The 23574-nt window shown below is 35.9% G+C and overlaps 3 protein-coding genes across 3 annotated transcripts; 1 reads left to right on the plus strand and 2 right to left on the minus strand.

The window, feature by feature from the left end:
• Positions 1-413: 413 nt before the first annotated feature.
• LOC128628410 (olfactory receptor 52E8) lies at positions 414-1358 on the plus strand. Its single transcript, XM_053672118.1, has one exon. It carries the CDS (start codon positions 420-422, stop codon positions 1356-1358), a length of 939 nt encoding a protein of 312 aa, XP_053528093.1. The 5' UTR covers positions 414-419.
• An 8429-nt stretch (positions 1359-9787) lies between these two features.
• On the minus strand, positions 9788-10712 carry LOC119055621 (olfactory receptor 52E4-like). Its single transcript, XM_037153867.2, is given in 2 exon segments — positions 9788-9956; positions 9958-10712. Coding segments are annotated over 2 exon segments (924 nt in total).
• Positions 10713-22337: 11625 nt separating this feature from the next.
• On the minus strand, positions 22338-23288 carry LOC119055628 (olfactory receptor 52N2). Its single transcript, XM_037153874.2, has one exon. The coding sequence runs from the start codon at positions 23286-23288 to the stop codon at positions 22338-22340; it is 951 nt and encodes a 316-aa protein (XP_037009769.2).
• Positions 23289-23574: the final 286 nt, after the last annotated feature.

Consider the following 23574-nt stretch of genomic DNA (forward strand, 5'->3'; position numbering starts at 1 on the left):
TATAAATGGTCACCAATTTTTCAATAGAAATTGGGTTTGATTCCATATGCTAAAATACTTTCTATGTGCATTAAATGCAATATGTGTAACATTACAAGATACATAGAAAAGCCTTTATTATTTCTACTCCTTACTTTCTTATTGACTTGATGGATATTCTTGTCTCTCTGTTCTTGTTCAGTCTTTTATGAGGGTTAAACAATGTGGGGAAGAGTGAGACTGACTCAATCCTAGCGTCATCTGATGTTCAGGTAAGGATAGCAGAAAAGTTGATGACATTGAGTGGGAGAACACGAATATTACAAAGTTATTTTGCTTTTTGCCAGGGGACAGGAAAAAAAAGAGAATTGGAGCAAGAATCTCTAAGGGAAGTCAGTGATTGTCTCTGATACACACGGCAGCCACCTGTGGCAGAAAGAATGTCTTTCCCTAATGACACCCAGCTGCATCCTTCTTCATTCCTTTTGCTGGGCATCCCTGGGCTGGAAGATGTGCATGTTTGGATTGGATTCCCCTTTCTCTTTGTGTATCTTGTTGCACTCCTGGGCAATGCTGCTGTCCTCTTTGTGATCCAGACTGAGCATAGTCTCCATGAGCCCATGTACTACTTCCTGGCCATGTTGGACTCCATCGACCTGGGCTTGTCCACAGCCACCATCCCCAAAATGCTGGGAATCTTCTGGTTCAGCCTCAGGAAGATATCTTTTGAAAGCTGTCTTTCCCAGATGTTCTTCATCCACTTCTTCACTGTTATGGAGAGCATTGTGTTGGTGGCCATGGCATTTGACCGCTACATTGCCATTTGTAAACCCCTTCGCTACACCATGATCCTCACCAGCAAAGTCATCAGCATTATTGCAGGCATTGCTATTCTGCGGAGCCTGTACATGGTGCTCCCGCTGATGTTTCTTCTCCTGAGGCTGCCCTTCTGTGGGCATCATATCATCCCTCATACCTACTGTGAGCACATGGGCATTGCCCGTCTGGCTTGTGCCAGCATCAAAGTCAACATAATATTTGGTCTTGGCAATATTTCTCTTTTATTATTGGATGTGCTCCTAATTATTCTGTCCTATGCCAGGATTCTCTATGCAGTCTTCTGCCTGCCTTCTTGGGAAGCCCGTTTTAAAGCCCTCAACACGTGTGGCTCTCACATTGGTGTTATATTAGCTTTTTTCACACCAGCATTTTTTTCTTTCTTGACACACCGTTTTGGCCACAATGTCCCCCAATATATCCACATCCTTTTAGCCAATCTATATGTGGTAGTTCCACCAGCCCTCAATCCTGTAATCTATGGGGTAAGGACAAAGCAGATTAGAGAGAGTGTTTTGAGGATTTTTTTAAAAGATGGGTAAACATTGGTGGTGTTAGAATGACTTAATATTCATATTTTCTCTAAATGTTTATTAAAAGGGTTAAAAAGGAGAGAGAGTGCAAAGTCAAATAATTCTTTGAGTGAAAGGATAATTCTATAATCCTTTGGCTTTAAGAATAATAATAAATTTATTGATTATAGTATTATAATCTTAAGGTTTGCATCTTTCATAAAATGCTTATATTTATATATTTTTTGATAATCAAGATAGCCATTTAGTGTAGTTACTATAGTCAGAAATTTTCAGACCATAAGTTGATGTTTTGGATTGTTAAATGAGTCATCTGAAAATTCGGCTAGCAGTAAGAGGTAGATTACTAAGTAGGGTATTTTTTAAATTGGACCAGTTTCTAAATCACCAGAAGGAATATCAAAGCAATAGAATAAAAGTTGTTCAGGGATTGCAGAAAGGTTTTGTGACAGGGTTACCAAAACAATAACAGTAACATTATTTAACTCATTAGCATATACTGGTCTAAATAATTTACTTATATTAACACATGTATTTTTATGTGAATTCTATAATTTGGTTACTCTCAATATTTGCATTTTCATATGCGTAAACTGTGAGTCAGAAAAATCTCTCCATAACAAATTATGATTAAATTTTGGTTCCTGGCACCTGGAAAAACAGAAGATGGTATACATTTAGAAATTAAATAAGGAGAGCAAGGAATAATCACGCAAAATTCTAAAAGATATGTTCATTAAATAAGTGGTAATTTAATTCTACATGTGTTAAGTTGACCATGGCTGTTTGGTGATAGGCTGATGAAAGGAGAGAATCTTATGTTCTAAGAGGGATAGCGGAGGAAATAAGGAAGAAATGGTCATCAAGGAACATGTGTAAAGGACCCATGGTAATGGACAAAAGGGTGAGGACTGACTGAGGGAGAAGGGGATGGGCGGGGCAGGGGAGAGCAATGGGGGAAAAATTGGGACAACTGTAACTGAACAACAATAAAAATAAGAAAAGGGGAAAAAAGAAAATTGGGGGAAGTAGGCTATTAAGGCTAAGCACATTATGCTGTAGGATTGCATATTAATATATATCAGGGCAGAGCATTTTAGAAACCTTTTATTAATATTCAATAAATATTCAAAATACTGGGCCAACATACTGAAGATAGCCACACAAAACTAGAAATGTGTTTGACTTCTTTTCACTTTCTAACATAACCATGTGGAAAATTATGGACCTAGTCCATAAAGGACATGTTATTTGAAACTATGTTCAAGGGAGTCTGTCAGAGATATGCTATCTCTTTTACTTCACTTAACACTTCTGACTTTTATCTGTTTGTAAGCATGGAAATTCTAATACATGGTCGTGAAATGTCATAAAAAATAAATGTATGAGATATTACTTGCAAAATCTTGTAGTTTAATCTAGCAAATATTGTAAGTAGGATAGCATTGATATTTATATATCATATATGCTTTAAAATATCCATAGATTACAGTGTTTTTTTTCTATTGAGAAAATCTAACAGGCCAAAATCTAATAAACAGACATCAGACAAATTAAATAAAGCTTGCCTATGTATTCAAAGCCTCCTGACTTTAAGATAAGGTAAGAAAGCTTTATGTATCAAAATAGATAACAAAGATTAGCTATTGGTACATTTAAAAGTAAAAATAATATAATATTCAGATGTAAATAAATATAAAAATTAGAATCATTATCTAAAATAATGTGAGCCTTGGATAAAATAATCACAGTAAGGAAAAGTTTTCTGAAGACTTTTGAGAAAGAATATACAACTTGCAAATATATGTTTTAGTAACCAGAGAATAAAAATTAAAAAATAATTTGTTTGGCACACTTAAGTTAGACATTACTTGTGCTTACTGGCATTTCCGGTTTTCTCTTTCTTCTGAAAACATTGCATAATTATGTGTCAGACTCTGGCAATTAAACTCAGCCATGGGACTTGCTTTGGCAAATAACATATTTGTAGAAGTAATCTGACCAATGTCAATTCTGAGAAGAAATATTTAAGAGTGATTGTGTGCTTCTCCATTTTTCCCCCTGCTCTTGTGTACCCTGAGGGTTTATTTGTTATTTATAAATTTTTTAAATCCTTGCCCATATTGGTTTACAAGAGAAAGAGAGGGAGAGAGAAGGAGAGAAACATAGATGGGTTGCTGCCCTTACTGCCAACTGACTGAGCGTTGAACCCACAGCCTAGTTATGTGCCCTGACTGGGAACTGAACTTGCAACATTTTGGTGCACACTTCAATGCTCCAACAAACTGAGTCACCAAGCCAGGTCTACCTTCAGTCTTTACTACAATGCCATATCACATTCTGGTGCCTTCATCAGAATTGATCCCAGAGTGACGACAATAAAGTTCTTCCTTACCACCAAACCCTGCATTAGTTATGTAGTATAAACAAGAATTAAACCTCTTATTTTTAATACACTAAAATTCAGGATGGAGGTGGGTGTTACCTCAGCATAATCTAGACTATCTTGAATGAAATCATACTCATGGACCATATATTATATATATCTTCAAGAATAGCCAAGTTTTTCCTGAAGAACAAAGTTTGAATACTTACACTGCCAGAAAACAAGACCTATTCTAAAGCTATAGCAAAGACCTATGTAAAGCTATAGCAATTGAGAGAGTATGGTTTTTGTTCAAATACAGAAAAAAATTAGACCAGTGAAACTGAATACAGAGCCAAGAAATATAGACACAAGCGTACATTTACCTGCATTATGGCAGAGATAACATTGCAAAACAGTGACAAAAGATGATATTTCAATAAAAATTGTTGGATCAATTGGAAAGCTGTATGACAAGTAATGAATTTTGATGTTTATCTTACATCATACAGAAAATTCTCCCCAAGTAAATTATAAGTGTAAAGTGAAATAACCCAGTGAGAAAGACAAGTACCATGTGATTTCACTTATATGTGGAATCTAATGAAAAATAAGCTAACAAAATAGAAATAGACTCATAAATAGAGAAAACAGACTGACAGCTATTAGAGGGGAGAGAAATTGGAGGACTGAGTACAAAGATTGAAAAGATTAAGCAAAACAAATGAACAAAAAACCTCATAGACAAAGACAACGCTGTGGTGATAACCAGAAGGAAAGAGGAGGGAAGTAGAAGAGGGTAAAGGGGGAATAAATGGTGACGGAAGGAGATTTGACTTGGGGTGGGGAATGCACAATACAATAGCCAGCTGATGTATTGCAGAATTATACACCTGAAGCCTATGTAATTTTATTGACCAATGTCACCATAATAAACACAACTAAAATAAAAAATATTTTAAAAAATAAAAAAAAAATTGAAAGGGAAAACATTAAAATTTCTAGAAAAGAAGAGAATATCTTTATAACCTTTTAGTAAAGAGAGATTCTAAAATAAGACACAAGCACATATACATGTTAACACTAATGGAAACATATTGATTAGTAAGTATGTATTAAAATTAGGAACATTTTTTATTTTTTATTAAATTTATTGGAGTGACCTTGGTTCATACAATTTTATAAGTTTCAAGTGTACAATTCTGTAACACATCATGTGTATATTGTATTGTGTATCTACCATATTTAATCAAATATACCATTAACAGAGAGAAGAATAGCCAAGTCAAATGATGTGTACTACAGACTATTTAAAAGACTCCTCTAATCTGATAAGAAAAAAGAATACCACCACTTGGAAAAATTAGCAAAACACTTGCATGGAGATTTCATAAAGGAGGATATCCAAATTTCTAATGAACATGAAAAGATGCTCTACTTTCTTATTTAAAAATATTATTGTTCAATTTTAGTTGTCCCCATTTCCCCCCATTTCTCTCCCTTGCCCTACCCATTCCCACCTCCCACATTCAGTATTCCCCTCCCCCCACTGTTATCTTTGTCCATGGGTCCTTTATACATGTTTCTTGACTCAGCCCTAACCCTTCTTTCCCCTGCTGTATCCCAGCCCCTCTGGTTACTGTCAGTTTGTTTTTTATTTCCATGTCTCTGGCTGCACCTTGTTCACTTGTTTGTTTTGTTAATTAAGTTCCACTTATAGGTGACATTGTATGGTATTTGTCTTTCACCGCCTAGTTTACTTCACTTGGCATAATGCTCTCCAGTTCCATCCATGCTTTTGTGAAAAGTAGGAGCTCCTTCTTCCTTTCTACTGCATAGTATTCCATTATGTAAATGTACCACAGGTTTTTTATAAAAATTCCACCCATTTACTCATGGACACTTAGGTTGCTTCCAGCACTTGGCTATTGTAAATTGGGCTATTATGAACATTGGGGTGTATAGGTTCTTTTGAATTGGTGATTCAGGGTTCTTAGGGTATAAGCCCAGCAGTGGAATTGCTAGGTCAAAAGGCAGTTTCATTTTTAGTTTTTTTTTAAGGGGTGGAAAAAGATATTTTATTCAAATGGAAATAAAGAAAAAAGCTGGGGTAGCAATACCTATTTTTAGTTTTTTGTGGAAATTCCACATCCATACTTTTTTCCACAGTGGCTATTTGAGTCTGCATTCCCATCAAGAGTATACTAGGGTTCCCTTTTCTCCACAACCTCACCAGCAATCATTGTTTGTTGATTTGATTGTGATGGCTATTTTGACTAGTGTGAAGGGGTATCTCACCACAGTTTTAATTTACATCTCTCTGATTGCTAGTGATGCTAAGCCTCCTTTCATATGTAGCTGGGCCCTCTGTATGTTCTCCTTCAAGAAGTGTGTGTTTAGGTCCTTTGCCCATTTTCAAATTGGGTTGTTGAGGTTCCCGGAGTGGAGTTGTGTGACTTCTTTATATATTTTAGAGATCAAACCCTTGTCTGAGGTATCACTTGTATTTGTTGATTTATTGAAGATAGACATTTAGCAGATGTGAGGTGATACATCATTATGATTTTAATTTGCATGTCTCTGATAATTAATGATGTTGATTATTTTTTTCATGAATTTATTGGCCATCTTTGGAAATGAGTCTGTTCAGGTCTTTTGCACATCTTTTGAATTAGAGTGTTTGTCTTCCTGGTGTTTAGTTGTATAAGCTCTTCATATATTTTGGAAATTAACCCTTTATCAGATGTATTATTGGCAAATATTTTCACCCATACAGTGAGCTCCCTTTTCATTAATCATTCTTTCATCCAGTTACCCATCCTCCTTTCCCTCTGACAGCCATCAGGCTGTTTCATGTATCCATGCCTCTGACTCTATGTTGTTTGTCAGTTTATTTTTTTCATTAGATTTCACATATAAGTGATCTCATATAGCATTTGTCTTTCTCTGACTGTCTTATTTAAGTTATCATAACAATCTGCAGTTCTATCCATGCTTTGAAATCTGTATCTACTCTTTAAATATCTGGCTTATCTGGCTATCTATCAGTTTCCATTAATTGTCTTTTTTTGTGGGGGGCATGGGTGTTTTTCTATTTTTGTGTGTCTAATGATTTTAGATTATATACTGTATTTGGGAAATTATGAGTGATTTCCAGAATACAGTATTCTGGTTCAGAAACTCCAGGTTCTGTCACAGTTTTCTGAATTTAATTAATTTAATATTTTTCAGGCAGGTAACTTAGCTGATCTCAAATTCCATCTGTCTTCCCTGCCATAAGTAGCAGCTCAAATACCTCTCTAGTTTTTGTAGCTAATTTGTTTGGAGTCTGCCCCAAACGTGTGTACTTCAAAGATGTGGGCAAAATTTATACATAAAATTCAGTGCATGCTCTTTCTCTCAGGCTTTCTTATGTGTATTTCTTTTGACTTTCCAGCATATGTCATAGACTTGAAGCCAATTTTTTTAAATTAATTTTCTAGCCAGTAAGATTAAGTATCTCTATTTTATTTATTTATTTATTTATTTATTTATTTATTTATTTATTTATTTATATTGTTGTCCCAGTATGTAACTGGAGATCATTATTCTAAGTGAAATAAGCCAGGTGGTAAAAAAAAAACAAGCGGTATAAATCTCACCTATAAGTGGAACCTCATCAACAAAACAAACAAACAAAATATGTAACCATAGGGATCTTCAAAAGTGGAGGAGAAAGGCAGAAGATGACAGTCAGAGGGAAATGTGAGTGCAGAAGATGGACAGAAATAATATTGTTTGCTTTGAAGATGGACAAAGGGCGCTTCTAGGTGCTACAAAACACACAAAAAAGAGGTTCTCTTCCAGAGCTCCAGAACTGAAAGCAGCCTTCTCAGTACCTCGATTTTTAGCCCAGTGAGATCTGTGTTGGACTTCTGAACTACTAAAACCATAAGATAATAAATTTGTGGTGTTTTAAGTTATGGAGTCTGGGGTAATTTATTATAATATAGAAAACAGATATTCTGCATTCAATAAAAAAGGATATCTATATTTTTATCAAGTTAGAATTGATGTATAACATTATATTCATTTCAGGTGTGTAATACAATACTCGTATACATTGCTTTGATATTTATAAATATTGTAAAATGGTCACCACAAAAAGTCTCATTAACATCCCTTGCCACATAATTACAATTTTTCTTATGATGAGAACTTTTAAGAATTACTCTTTTAACAACTTTAAAATATACACTAGATGTTATTAATTATATTTACTATGCTGTACATTACATACTCATGACTTCTTTATTTGATACCTGGAAGTTTGTACCTTTTGACCACCTCCACCCATTTAGCACCCACCCCTATAACAACCACCGATCTATTTTCTGTATCTATGTGCTCAGGTTCTTTAAGATTCTACATATAATGGCATCATACAGTAGTTGTATTTCTCTATCTAACTTATTGCAATTAGCATAATGCCCTTAAGGTGTGTCAATGTCTTGGCAAATGGCAGGATTTCTTTTATGGCTGAATAATATTCTATTGTATGTATACCACATCTTATGCATCAATTTATCCACCAAAGGACATTTAGGTTGCTTCAGTGTCTTTTCTATTGTAAATAATGCTGCAGTAAACATGGGCGTGTGCAGATGTTTTTTCAAGTTAGTCTTTTTATTTCCTTTGGATAATTACTCAGAAGTGGAATTGTTAGATCATGTGGTACTTCATTTTTTACTTTTTGAAGAACAGTAATACTGTTTTCTATAGTGGCTGCACCAGTTTGCATTCTTACCAACAGTACAAAAGTGTTACCTTTTTTCCCCCATTCTTATCTACATTTGTTATTGCTTTCTCTCTTTTTTCTTTCTTTTTATTTATAATAGCCATTCTAATTGGCATGAGGTGATACCTTACTGTGGATTTCATTAGCATTTCCCTGATGGTTAGTGATGCTGAGTACCTTTTCATGTACCTGCTGGCCATCTGTCTGTCTTCTTTTTACTTTTTAAGTAAAAAGTCCATTATCAAGCATTTACTATTTTAACAACATACCATTAGGTAAACTAACTAAATATATATCATTGGTCCAGAACTGCAAAACATGGGTAAAACACCAAGGCTCATCGAATAAGCCACAAAGAAGTGCAAGTTGAAAAGGGCTCAACATTACAAGGTGCATAATAAATAATGAGTTTGTGAATCTGACAATAATTACTATCTATAGCATTAGATTTGACCTTTGAAAATGTAATTAACATGTATAGAATTTCACCTACTTAGGCGTGTTCATTCTTGAGCACCTAATTTCCCTGCCATATTGATGTTTCTATGAAGTTTCTCACTCTGTCTATGTCTCTCTCTTTCTCTCCCCCTTTCTCTTTAGTTCTTCCTCTCAATAGAGGTAGATATAAATTGATTAACATCTAATAAATTTATATTTACTTGTGTTTTGAAGTATTGCATAGATACACATCTTCAGACAGACCAGTTCACTTTGAACAGTAAGTTACTTATGGGGAGATTTGTATTTACATGAAGACCCTGGAAAAATTTATGCAAAATTTCTCCAAATTCTTTTTATAAAACCATTAAAATGCCATGTACATTTTTATATTTATATTTACATGACTACTGTGGTATATAATAAAGTATCAATAACATTGTGGATAAAAGTAACTAAGCAAGTAAGAAAGGAATGGATGAATCTGTTGCAAGTATTGAAAACTTATAGTCCTTGATTTAGGGATGTGTATAAAATTTGGTAGAATTAACTTTCTGCAAATAAAAAGGATTTTATTTCACACAATTCTATCTGTAAAGCCTGCTCTATAGGAGGTATATAAGAAAGTAATATGATAAAATCTTGTAACTAAGTTGTTCAAAACTTTTGGGTATTCCATAAGTTTTCACTGTGATTGTTTTGATATTAATCACATTAGACATTTTAGATGGGCTATCTAGGGAAATTATAAACAAAATAATACTAAGGTCAGAGTCTTTTTTGTGGCAAGATTTGATAGTAGAGAAAGACATTGTCTTTTCTCTACTGTAAAATGAACATCTCTGAGACAGTTTATGTCTATCTTTTTTTCAAAAATATGCTTGAAACCTGCACTCTAATCTGTTTAGTCCTCACTCCATAGATGACAGGATTAAGGGCTGGTAGAACCACAATGTATAAATTGGCCAGGAGAATGTGAATGTATACAGGGACATTCCTGCCAAACCAGTGGGTCATAAAGGAGAAAGAAGGTCAGAATAACACAGATATGGGAGCCACATGTATTAAGTGCCTTGAGTCTGGCATCCTGAAACAGAAGGTGGAAGACAGCTTGGAGTATTCTCACATAGGAGATGACAATCAGAACCACATCAATAAACACCATCGATACAAGAATTAATCCAAATATCATGTTTACCTTTATATTGGCACAGGCCAGCTGAGCAATTCCCATGTGCTCACAATAAGTGTGAAGGATTATATGATGTCCACAGAAGGGAAGCTTCAAGATGAGAAACACCAGAGGGATAACCAAAATGGAATTGACACCAAATACTACCACAAAGATGAGGCCAATAGTTCTGTTATTGAGAATCAGATTGTACTTCAGCGGGTTGCAGATGGTGACATACTGATCAAAGGCCATGGCAACCAACTCTGCAGTCTCCGTAGCAGTGAACATGTGAATGAAGAACATCTGGGTGACACAACCCCCAAAGCTAATCTCTTTTAAACTAAACCAGAATATACCCAGCATCTTGGGCATAGCAGATGTGGACAGGCTCAGATTAATGGAGGCTAACATAGCCAGGAAACAAAACACGGGCTGATGAAGACGGTGTTCATTCTTGATCACAAACAGGATAGTGATGTTCCTCAAAAGGGCAATCAAGTACACAGAACAAAAGGGAAACCCGATCCACACTTGCATTTTATCCAGGCCTGGAACTCCCAGCAGGAGGAAAGAGGAGGGGTGTAACTTGGTGTCATTTGGTGGGGACATTCCCTCTCTGTTCTTTTGGAATCAGGTAGAGAAACAAATAAATTGTCAAACAATTAAAAAGCCAAACTAAATTAAATAAAAGCATAAAATAAATTTGGAGCAATAATTAGCAGAACATTATGATTATATGCCATCTTTCAAAGTATGGATTCATTTAGACATTCAAAAATATTAAGAATTATGCTAAATATAACAAAGAAGTAAGACAAAATCTCTGACTTGTAATATTACATATTGTTTAAAATATGTATACAGTATATATGTGTGTAGGTATGTAAGTATAGATATAGTGATAGGAAATATAAGTGCTAACAAAGTGACATCTAAGCAGATACATAAATGCAATATGGGGATGGTTTAATGTATGTTAATAGTGAATATTAAGTATCCTTAAGACATGGGTTGGCACTTCAATTTGAATTCTAGAGGAAATATTTCTTTAGCTTTCTGGAGCATGAACAAAAGTGGTGAAAGTTGCTCTTCTTAAATAAGCTGTGAAACAAGGGCTTTAGGAGAGTTAGTAACTCTCTTTCTGGGGGAAGAGAAAGCAGGTTTGTGAGGAGGAGTAAAAAAATAAATCAAACTGTCCCTCATTTTATCTTCTTGTTCCATGATACTTGGCTAGTGTGGTAAATTGGAACTAGGGGCCCTTCTCCTTGAGAGGTTCCCTTAGCCAAGCCAGACTCAGGTAAGATGGACAGACCAAAGATGAATTCATTTCCAAGGGCTCTCTGAAATTTTCTATTGAAAGTTTTATAGCAATTACTCTAAACATTTTAGGTAGAAAGAAAATGTACTTAAAAAAACTCTGTTTCATCTATACTTTAAAAAATCTGAAATTACAGAGAAATTAGGAGAATTTTACCCTACAAGGAATATTCAAACCACACCTACTTTATACTCCTGTGTTTCTCACAGCTTCTGGTTCAGGGTTTTTTTGTTTGTCATTTATTTCTCAAACCTCATGTCTGGTGTCTCAATTCCACAGCTCAACCTTGAGGACAATCACTTGCCTTAGTCATGCCCATGATTCATTTAGGTTTAGACTACAGCAGTATCTTTTCTGACTTCATTTTGTCATGCCTACAAAGGAACTTTTATATATGTGCTGCAATGGGCTTTCACACTGCCCCAGCCCATCTCCCATAGAACTATTAAACCCTAGGGTTTGGAAGGTTCCCCTTCCTGAAAGAAAATAGGTAATCTGCCCGTGACTGTATTTCTGCACCATAAAATCTGTGGCTACCACCTTCCATTATTAGCCTCCACTCTGACCATCCCCACAGACTCCATCCCTGAGTTTCACCTTTGGCTTAGCAGCATTAAACTATTAAAATTTGTTGGTTTTGATTTATCGTAACAGAAGCTAGATAATATAGTTGGAAATATATCATATTTATTGAAGAAATAATGAGTGTAAAAATAATGCAAATGCTATGGCATATAAAAGCGGTCTGGAAGAGAAGTGTGTGGGTAGACTCTAGAACCTTCTGGGATATTCTTACTCTGGATTAAGTAATGAGAAATGGCCAGACCGTTTACATGCCAAGTATTCTAGAATTGCGTTGACTGGTAGAATTTCATGGAGATTGGAATGGTAGCCAATTCTTAGGTCATTATACATCCCATTTTGGACTCATACACAGGGACCCAGCCTATCTCTCCCTGGGATTCAACACCAGGTCAGAATTCTGAGCCTAGACACTTCTCCTCATGCTGCCCAAGCTTGATGTCCTTTCTTCTCACCAACATATTTTAGGTACCAAGAGTTGAGGCTACACCACTGATGAGCAGGTTGACCCAAGTAGGACAATAGAAAAATTGGTGTGAAGAGGCTAGAAATCCTCCCCTTCATAAATGAATACAGGTTAATAAAGGTGACAGAAAAATCTGAGATGTCGGTGAGAAATGGGAGAACAAGAAAAGGGGAAGGAATAGCAAAGAACTAAATAATTTACTACCATATATGACATGATCAACTGTTAACGTGATCACTTTCTCAACATTATTCCAGTATTTAATTTATAAGCCATCTGTATCCTGTTTTCATGGTGTTCTACAGGAAACCCACTGCCTCTCTGAGTGACCAACCTGCAGGAGTGCTGAAAGCTTAACCCTTACCTATCAGTCTAACCACTTATTCCCAAGGAATAATCTCTATTTGTTACACTCAGTTTCATCAGAAACCCAGGCCATTTAAATATAGAAGGCTGAGCTTTGATACTTTTGAAGATGACACTGCTCATTGGTGAAGAATGTACTTGTAAACATCACCAAGGTGAATTTTATAAGGAACAACTATATTCAGGGTGTTTGTATCACTAAGAAAATGGTTCATTTAATTCTTCAGGGGTAGCAGTCAGTGGGGACACACAATTTGTCTTTGTGACAGCCACTCCCAGACCTATAGAAGATAGAAGGCATGATATGACAGTTACAAAATGTTTGGTTTTCTAATAGTAATTATTTATCTTTCCAATGCTTGCACTGGTATGCAGTGGAGTCTGAGTTGGAAGTCAGTATCTCTGATTTGTTATTTAAGTCCTAACTCTAACGTCCAAGGGGGACCTTTGACCTGTGATTCACTCAGGGCCACATCAGTAGAATAACTGTTCAACAATTCTAATCTCAAAAGGATAGAGTACAATATTATAATATTCATTGTCCTCATCTTCCAGATGCTTCATAGTTTCTTTTAATATCCTCTGTTTGCTATGAACTGATTGGTGCATGAGCAACAAACCCTTTAACAGTCACGGGAGAGCCTCTACAACCCAGTGCTTTTGTCATAAAACAGGGGTGAGAATACAGTACATTTCATCATATTTGTCTCTTTAATCAGAGAAGCTTGGCCAAGTGAGTTCACTGAACTCATCACCTTCATGATGGGGAAAGAAGATGGGATGTCACAATCAAGTGGTCACATGTATCAGACACTGTGAGCCTCCCTGTCCACGTTTCCATTTAATGAGGCTGGATATCATTCCAGCCACAGTGTGTTAAGAGTGTGCCCCTCAGACTCACAATAAGAGTCAAGGAATTCACTTGTATGTTTCACTTTGTTACAGCACAGAACAGTAATTTTCAGCTAGCATGTCACAAGAATTTTTAAAACATGAATACCTGACTGTTTAGTCAAGGTCACTGACCTCTTTTCCCTTAGACTGTCAAGTTTACAAATGACAACAGCCAGTGGAGCAATAGCCATCTGCTGTAAATAAATCAAAATTATAGCTTTTTTTTGCAGATGCTTTAGCTCATTGAACAAATTGTGGCAGACAGCATACTGACCAGGCCTTTAGCAAGAAAATGTATTGGAAAACACAAAGAAAGACATAGTAGCAGCAGTGCAGACGTGTGTGTGTGTGTGTGTGTGTGTGTGTGTGTGTGTGTGTGTGTTGGTCGTATTCTGGGGTTGTTTACAGATATTTTGTGAGGCCAGATATCAGCCTCTATGAGAAGAGCTCTGACTGTTGGGCTTTTGGACTTTATTTTAAATCACCCAACCTTTTTCTGGAGTAAGCAGAAACTGGTATCCAAGACAATAATAAGATGGGCTAGAACATTGGCTTCTAACTGTATTCCACCATCTCTTGTTCATTATTTGGAGGAATCATGATTAGGGTGATTAAAGGACTGGGCTCCAAATGTTGCTGATACAACAATGTATCATGTGATTAAGGGACTGAGCTCCAAATGTTGCTGATACAACAATGTGTCATGTGACAGTCTTGGCCACTCACCCATTCCAGCCATTCAGTTTTCAGGGAATGAGAATAAAACATTTTTTTAAAAGTATGCCATAAAAAACAAAATAAGTAAACCATTAAAATTGGTTCATCCAAATAAAATCAAATTGTGCTTTAAATATCACTGTTTAGAAAAGAAAAAAAAGGGAAAAGAAAGAAAAAAGCAAATGACTCAAATGGGACAATACTTTCGTAAAGCTATATTGGACCAAGGACCTAAAGGCTCCTTTGGCCTTTTAGTGTCCTTCTATGGGCTTCTGTTTCTAATCAGGGCTGCATGGGGTGTGTCATTGAGCATGCTAATGTATTATATATAATAAGCATATAATGAGGCTAGGAAATACACATAGGTGAAATTAGTAACCATGATGGATCAAATTTATTTCTTCTAGTTTCAAGCCATTAATCTGACTGTGCTGGGGGGTGTAGTCGTACTGTCTTCTTGACAGTCGCTTATCACAGTTTCTTTGACACATCTCCTAATCTCACACTGATCGTTATCCTGCTAGAAAAGAAATGGAAGAAAAATTGAAGCACCAGTATGGACAATCCCCCACAGGGATTTCAATTTTAGAACAAACTCAAAATAGAAGCTGGCAACAGTGTGATCAACAGAGAAGTCATGAGTCGTGGCCTAGGAAGCCACTATTGTTCATGGAATGCTTTGGGAGCACTGCATCTGGCCTCAGGTAGCCCAGAGCTAAACCTCTGACCTTCAAACTCTTGCTGGAATAAATTGGAGATTTGGAGGCAGAAACAGAAAAATTCAGCCTGAGCAGCAAAAGCACAAGGATAAGGTGTCATTTGAATCCTCTATATAGAGTAAAGGACATCTTCTCAAATTCATCTTTTTTTTTTACCCTAAGGGCATCATTTTTAGGACATACTTTATATGTGCAGGCATTTTCCCCTGCTTAATAGGAATTAGGCCCAATAGTGTCTCCTTTTATTTGGTATGTCCCAGGGCAGCTTCAAAGGATAAGAAACCCAACCCCACTTTAATACACCATAGACTTGAGAGGATAGACAGAATTGACAGAAACAGAGATTAAAATGAGCTTGCCCATTATACTTCCCACTAAAGCTACTGCTTTTCCATTAGTCTGATGTCTATATTCCTGTCTCCTATGTTTATTTTTTATTCACTATGTCTTTAGGTAGAGAATATACTCATCCTCAACCTTGCAAACAATTAAAACTGAGAAACCATTACTGTAAGAGTGACTATGTTCAATAGATTGGAATGGCTTATTGCATCCAGAGGAAATGTTACAAAATCATAATGAAGTCCTTCAAGCATCACAAGGAGAGACATCTCTATTGTAATATTAAAAACAGTGAGAAAATTGGTTTAATACAAGTATAGTTCATTTTGTCTTTCAAGGCATAAAGAGCCAATGAATTCCTTCCTTTTGGGTAATAATTCCTTCTGTTTGAAATGTTGGAGGAGGTAATAAAAAATAAAACTTTTACTCATATAACCCAGTTAAAATCCAAGGTCTATGAAGATAAAATAGTGGAATTTTAATTAAACAAAAAGGGGAAAATGGGGGCTAATTTTGGATGAAAACAATTGATGAAATTAAATAATTTCTTCTGGAAATAATAGAACTATTTTCTGAATATGACATCTCATATATTCAAATAAGAAGCCATATTTATTTCAACCTTTAAAAATGTTTCTTGTGACCTGTTTTATTTTTTTCATGTTTTAAGCCCTCAAATTTCTTGTCTGGACTACTGAAATATTACTAACTTCAAATTGTCCTCATTTCTGTTTTGTTTCTTAGATGTGTAGATATTCAGTAATTATTTATTAAAATTAAATAAATCCAAACTATTTAACCTGATATATAGTCTTCTTAATTTTTAGCTGATTCCTAAGTCATAATGATTGTTTTATTTGATTATTAATCTTTGTCATTTATTCCCCCCCCAACCTGATCCCAAAAGAGGAAAGCTAAGATATTTCTTTGATAACACCCAGTTTCATCACTTTTCTCCCTTCTTTTGCTTGGTAGGAGCTCTAGGGTTGGAAACCATGTACATTGGATTGGCTTTCTTTTTTGTTCTGTATGTTGATTGTCTTTATGGAGTTTTCTCATCCCCTATGTGATCCAGGTTGAGCAAAGCTCCACCAGCATGTGTTCTACTTCCCAGTAATGGTAGCCGCTATTGACTTTCCTTGTCCACATTCAATATTCCTGGGGGTTTGGAAATATTCTAGTTCAGTTTGAGGGTGATCAGTTATGAGGGCTGCCTCACTGATGATCTTCATCAATACTTACTGGCTTAGAAATTGCTGTGTGGGTCACTATCTTGCCATCTGCATGTGGTCTTCTGTAGCAGAGCCAGAACCTCACAGACAGAATCACAATTTCATTAAGATGCATTCCTGAGAGTATAATCATTGTCATACAATATGTTTATTTTTAAATTTAGTCGAAAATTTCAAAATATTTTCTGAAGTGGAGGATATCAATCTGTACCCTTGACTTAAGGGTATGGAAAGTTTCCATTGTTCTGTCTTCTCACTAACTGTCCATACTGAAAGATTTTTATATTTAGCACAATTATAGATTTGCCATGATATGACAGTGAAATCAACTTGCATTTCCATTACTAATGGAGTTTTATAACCTGTTATTTATTACTTGGTCATTTCAATTTCTACTTTCAAGCAGTGTCTATTAACCAGTGGAACCTGTTGCAAACTGTATTTGTGGGTCACCAGGGCAATTTCAGACTTTTAGTGACACACGATTAACTCTAATTCCCTTATCTTGTCCATGAATCAAAATGATATATCCAGTATCTCCAGAGATAACTCTGTAAATTTTCCAGTCCACTCATCAATTAACTTCATCTTTCAAAAACATTTATTATGTGAAAGCAACACAATTTCCCCTTGAGAATCAGAATAACCATCTTAGTTGAGAAAATGGCATGAGGCATTCATAATGTTTGGGGGGAAACCTCAGATTTTAGTTAAATAGAATTATGTCTGTGTTTTCTAGTAGAAATGAATCTCTCTTGGGAACTAAGATCTCTAAACTGCCAATTATGAAGATAAGAAAAAGTGATGTGGAAGTTAGTTATGTTGGGAGGGAAAAGTTTTCCTTCCTTCCAGGTTTTTTGGCTGGCCTAGTAATTAACATAAACAGATTAGCAAGAGAAAAACAAGTTTAATTTTGTACATATGAGAACCCCACAAAGACATGAGAGATTCCCCAGCAGTTAGGTAACTGAGGCTTATATATCATTCTGGGCTAAGGAGAAGGAGAGAGGGAATAGGGGCCTGGAGTTTCAAGGGGGAGCAAGATAATCCACAGGAAGCTGAGAAGAACAGATGTTAGGTAAACAAATGTTTGCTACGCCATGCAGATAAGTCTTTTATATTTAAAATGTTATTTTTGGTGATAACTGTGTTCTTGGAACAGGTCCCCTACCTAAATTCTATTAGACAGTTAAGAGAGGTTAAAAGTTCTTCCTAAGTCTGCTGGGCCTTGACAGTCTTTAACTGAATCTACCTACCAAGGGATGCATTCTGGGGTGACCTGCTCTGTATCCTCTCAGTTATGGTATGTAATAGTGAGAGGGTTTACCTCTAGTTCCATCTGTAGTAAGTCTAAGCAATTGGCTAGTGAGGAGATGGCACCATGCATTGTCTTATTAAAGCATGCAACATATCATGTAGGATAACACCTCCCATTTGCAAGTATTTTCCCAGCTGGCAGCATTACTTATCTTGCATAAGTTTTCTCATGCAGGAAATTCTCCAAGACCATTTCCTTTGGGGTGATGGAGTACATAGCAAACTCCATAAATCTCATAGGTATGACCACACCATTATAACTATTTATATTTATGTATTATTTATTTAAATATTTTTGTTTCATTACTGTTGTCCCAATTTTCCCCCTTTTGCTCTCCTCCAGCCAGCTCACCCTTCACAACTATTTATTTAAAAAATGAGTTATTTGTTCTCAGCATAGTGTTATATGTAAGCCACAGGTAATTATTCTTCAAGTGTATTGTAGATAAATTTGTTTGACATTCATATCCAGTCACATAAAGAAACACCACTCTTACTACTACTCCCATCAAGATGAAGTCTACCAGCAATTGGCTGGCCACATACCCTGAAGAAATGGTCTCATATCAGAATTTCTAGCACTGGTCTTTGCTTTTGAGTTGTTAGATATTCAGCAATAATTATAGCCAGATCAATCTGGATCAGGAGAATTGCATGTATAGAAGCATAAACAATATGTATAAGAATATTATTCATAATGACACAAACCTGGAAGGAGCTAAATGTCCACTAATGATAGAATAGATTTAAAATGTGTAGGATATTCACATAATAGATTTCTGTGCAGCAATAAGTATGGTGGAACAACAGATATATACAGCAACATGGATTATTCTTAGGTTCAACAACAGAAGCCAGGCCCAAGAGAATATATATATGATTGCATTTGTATAAGAATAGATAAAGAAATACATCAAGCTAAATTACGACATTAAAGGATGCATGATAACCGCACAGAAAAGCAAGGATGCATTCACATACACAAAGTAAGGTAGTGGTTACTATTTGCAGGGGTGTGGCCCAAAGAACAGTTAATAGAATAACCAGGACAGTGACTTCTGGGGGCTGGCATTGTTCTACTTCTTGGCCTATGCTTTGGTAATATGAATGTTGACACTTTATGGAGCTTTGTGTAATATTTTGCAGATGTGTTATATTTTATTTATTTTACAAAGTGAAGATTAAAATGAGAGAAACAGTATAGAAGATACAGGAACATATTTTTATTCTAATCATTTCAGATAAGAAAAAACTTTATAAACTGGAGATAAAACTTAGTAGTCATTAAAGATAAGATTGATACATTTGACTTTTTAAAAAATTCCTTTTTACAAAAATAGCTATAAACAACATCGAGAGAGATTCAAGGGCATAGAAGGATGTGACTCATATCAGGGCAAAGGAATAAATACCTAAATAATTAAAGAGATCTAACAAATCATTGTTAATGTCTAATAAAACATCAGCCAAGATTATGCATAGGTAGTACACATAAAACTGAATCAATTATAAGCATATAGAAGTTTGGTTAATGTAATTCAAAATCAGATAATATGTAAATTACAAAGTTATATTTGTTTAACTCTCTAAATGACAAAATACTTGAAAACTTACTTAAACATTATTTAGTGGATGTAGGGAACAAGTTGATCTTTTACTTTACTCATTGGAATGTAAATTGGTAATATCATCTCTCTTAATACAGAGACAATGCCCTATGACCTAGAAATTCTTCCTAGAAATAATTTTTAAGCTTCCAAATGGACAAAATGAGGTTGGGAAAGTTTATGCATCCAAACATAGCTTAGACACATTCCAAATATAAAAAGAGAAAAATTATTATACAAAGATAAAAGAAGTTCTGTATATAGAGATATGGGGAAAGGAATAATGCAATATATTGTTAAATGAAAAAGAGTTCGCTGTTGAGTATGCTACCATTTGTTTTTAAAAGCCTATCATCATGAAAGGATCTGGAAGAATATACAAGACTCAATGATGATGTTTGCTTCCAGAAAGGAATATTAATAGGTTGTGAGAAGTTTTATTTTACTTCATAGAGTTTGGTAATTTTGAATATTGATTGTACATATGTGCCCAATGTATATGAAACTGAAGGAAACAAGAATATGTTACCCTGAAATATGCCTCTTTGACTTAAAAATTATTTTATGCTGAAGGCAATTAAGAAGCAGTAACTACAGAAAAAGCTCCCTCTTGTTTTGCCCAGAGGCAGGAAATAATTTATCTTTTTACTGGAGATAAACTCTTATTAGCCCAGCAACCACACCAAAATTATCTTCAAACAAATCCTTGTTAAACTATTATCTTCCTAGTTATTTATTCACCATTTACTTCTCTAGTCCAAAGGTTGTTGGGGTTTTTTTAATTGATTTTTTTTGTCTAACAAGTATAAAACACTTCTTTTACAGTCACTTTTTCAGGGATTCATCCTCTTGTGAAGGCTCCCATGCACATGTAAAAATTCAATAGAATTTGCATGCTTTTCTCCTGTTAATCTGTTTTTGTCAGTTTAATCTTCAAATTCAGCCACGGACCCTAACAGTGTTGAAGAAAACTTTTCTTTCCCTACATAAAAAAATATATGATCCCTGTCTAAAAAAATCACAAGTTTGGAGTGGACTGATTGGCATAAAAAATGTCAGCAGTATGGTTGATTAGGTTCCACTTATAGGTGAGATCCTATGGTTTTTGTCTTTCACCGCCTGACTTATCTCATTTTGCATAATGCTCTCCAGTTCCATCCACGCTGTTGCAAAGGGTAGGATCTCCTTCTTTCTTTCTGCTTGAACAATAACAAAACAATTAAATAAAAAAATAAACACAAAAAGTACAAACAGTAAAAAAAAGAAAGAAAGAGAAAAATTTGGTAGTATAGGCTAACCAATAAAGATCTGAAGCTGTAAAACAAATTAAAAGTTTATTTGGGGTCTTTAAAGGCTTGAATCTGAGACGCAGATTCAGGTAGCAACCCAAATTGTGCTTTGAATAAAACAAGGAAAGGCTGGGTTTAAAAAGATAAAAACCACAAAATATCATGTTTTTCATGCAAATGAGATTGCTGGCTTGGTTACCAGGGATTGGTTAGTGCCAATATGCAAATGAGGGAGGTAAAAACTACAAGGAAAGAAGTTCATATATGTCCATGTAGCAATTGTTGCTCCAGAATGTTGAAGGCTCCAGGATGTTTATGGTTGGTCCTTGAGTTGAGTTAGCAACTTATTAGCAGCTCTGAGAACTGAGGCACAAGATGTGCACAGGCCCCACTTCCTTAACAGCCCCTGACTCTATTTTAAATGACTGTCTGACCAGTGCTTATCTACTTCTGTCTGCTCCCTTCATACTGCATCCATTTTTCATTATCCCTCCTCTTTCTTTCACTTATGTTTCTTTTTGTGTGTCCCTGGCCGGAGTCCAGAATCTGAGCTACCTGAGGCCAGGGATTGTATTATTTCTCTCTCTCTCTCTCTCACTCATTAAACCCAAGGTATTATAAGTAATATAACCTAAATAAATGTCTCAGAAATGAATGAATGAATGAATGAATGAATGAACGAATGAGTGATTAAATTATAAGCCATACTAATAATTAATCAATTATTTTGCCTGCTTGACTGGTAACATTACAATGATATACTTTAGATATAAAATCATGGAGGTCCCAACCTGATGAAATGGGAAAAAACAAATTCAGACATGCCCTGAATAAAATGTAGAATATTTCAAAAACATTTAGCCAATAATTAATATTGGGAGATTTCAGGAAACCTCTAAATCTAGCTTGTCTTAGAAGATACTGAAACATTTTGCAACACTGGGCCCATGCCATCCCATGGCAATAGCATGCTTGAATGATGCTTGAATTGAAGAATTTGTCCTTTGTGGTGAGGGCATGCTTGCTCCACATCACCACGGCCTCTTCTTACACACAGTGCATACCCTGACACCAGGCCTATGACCCTCATTTTCTTACCAGTCTGTTTTCAATCAACATATGATTCTATAAACCCTTTTGTAAAACATTAAATCTCTGAGGAATAGATATATTGTTTATTTCTTCTACATTCTCTTCTTCGGCAGATTTGTACACAAAAGAAACATTTCATGATATATACTCAGATAATCTCACATTAGAGGACTCATGTTTTCGATACCACTTTTTCACATCTTTTAAAAATTTATCCTCCACTTCTTCTTCCCTCTTTTTTAAACCACCAACTGCCCAGATACATGTCTATTTTATTACTTACTTGTCTTGGTTTAGGACAACCTTGTCACCAAGAAAAGTTTGATCACTCCTTCCCGAATCTGTTTAGTTTTGACTCCATAAACAATTGGGTTCATTGTAGGGGGCAGTAGCAGGTAAAGGTTGGCCACAATAATGTGTATGTGGTGTGGGATATGGTGTCCTCCAAAACGATGGGTGAAAAAAGTGAAAAAAGCTGGGATATAGGTGATCACAATGGCACAGATATGAGATGTACAGGTGCTGAAGGCTTTGTGACGAGCATCTGCAGATGACAGGCTCACAACAGCTCGTAAGATCATAGTGTAAGACACGGAAATACAGCATATGTCAAACACACCAATAAGTAGAGCAACCATCAGACCATAAATAGCATTGATCTTGAAATTGCCACCAGACACCTTAGCAACAGACATGTGGTCACAGTATGTGTGGGGAATGAAGCTGCCATGGCAATAGGGCAGGCGCTTGGTGAGAAATGTGAATGGGATGATGAGTGTCACACTCCTTAAAAAGGTGGCAAGACCAGCCTTCATAATGACAGCGTTGGTGAGGATGGTGGAGTAACGTAGAGGGTAGCAGATGGCCACATAACGGTCCAGGGCCATGAGCATAAGCACCCCAGACTCCATCCCAGTCAGCATGTGGACAAAAAACATCTGGGCCAAACAGGCATTAAAATCAATCTCCTTAAGGTTGAACCAGAATATGCACAGCATATTGGGGACAGTGGTGGTACACAAGGTGACATCTGTGAAGGAAAGCAGGGCCAGGAAGTAATACATGGGCCGGTGGAGGGCCTCCTCATGGCGGATGAGGTAGATGAGCCCACAGTTCCCCAGGACAGCAAGGACATACATGAAGCAGAATGGCAGGGAGATCCAGATGTGTGCATCTTCCAGCCCGGGAACACCATTCAAGACAAAGAATTTAGGGGTCAGGCTGGAGCTGTTGGCTCCACACATAATGGCTGACAACAGAAGGGCATTTTACTTTCTTTAAAAGTGGTAGTTTCCTGGACAAGGAAATGATTCAAATGAGTAGAGAGTTTGGAAACCAAATGTAAAACAAGCAAACAAATATCCCAATTATATGTTGAACGAGAAGTGATTAAATTTCCTTGAAGTCACATTGTCAAGGTGTGTATCCCATGACTAGTATGTGATAGTGGCAAGTTGTTTAGCCATTTTATGCCTCAGTTTTCTCAGTCTAAAATGGGAGTGATAATTGTACAAGCTCAGAAAGTTTTAT

This window comes from Artibeus jamaicensis, unplaced genomic scaffold (genome assembly GCF_021234435.1).
Source record: "Artibeus jamaicensis isolate MK-2021 breed Jamaican fruit bat unplaced genomic scaffold, CSHL_Jam_final contig_1940, whole genome shotgun sequence".
Lineage (NCBI taxonomy): Eukaryota > Metazoa > Chordata > Mammalia > Chiroptera > Phyllostomidae > Artibeus > Artibeus jamaicensis.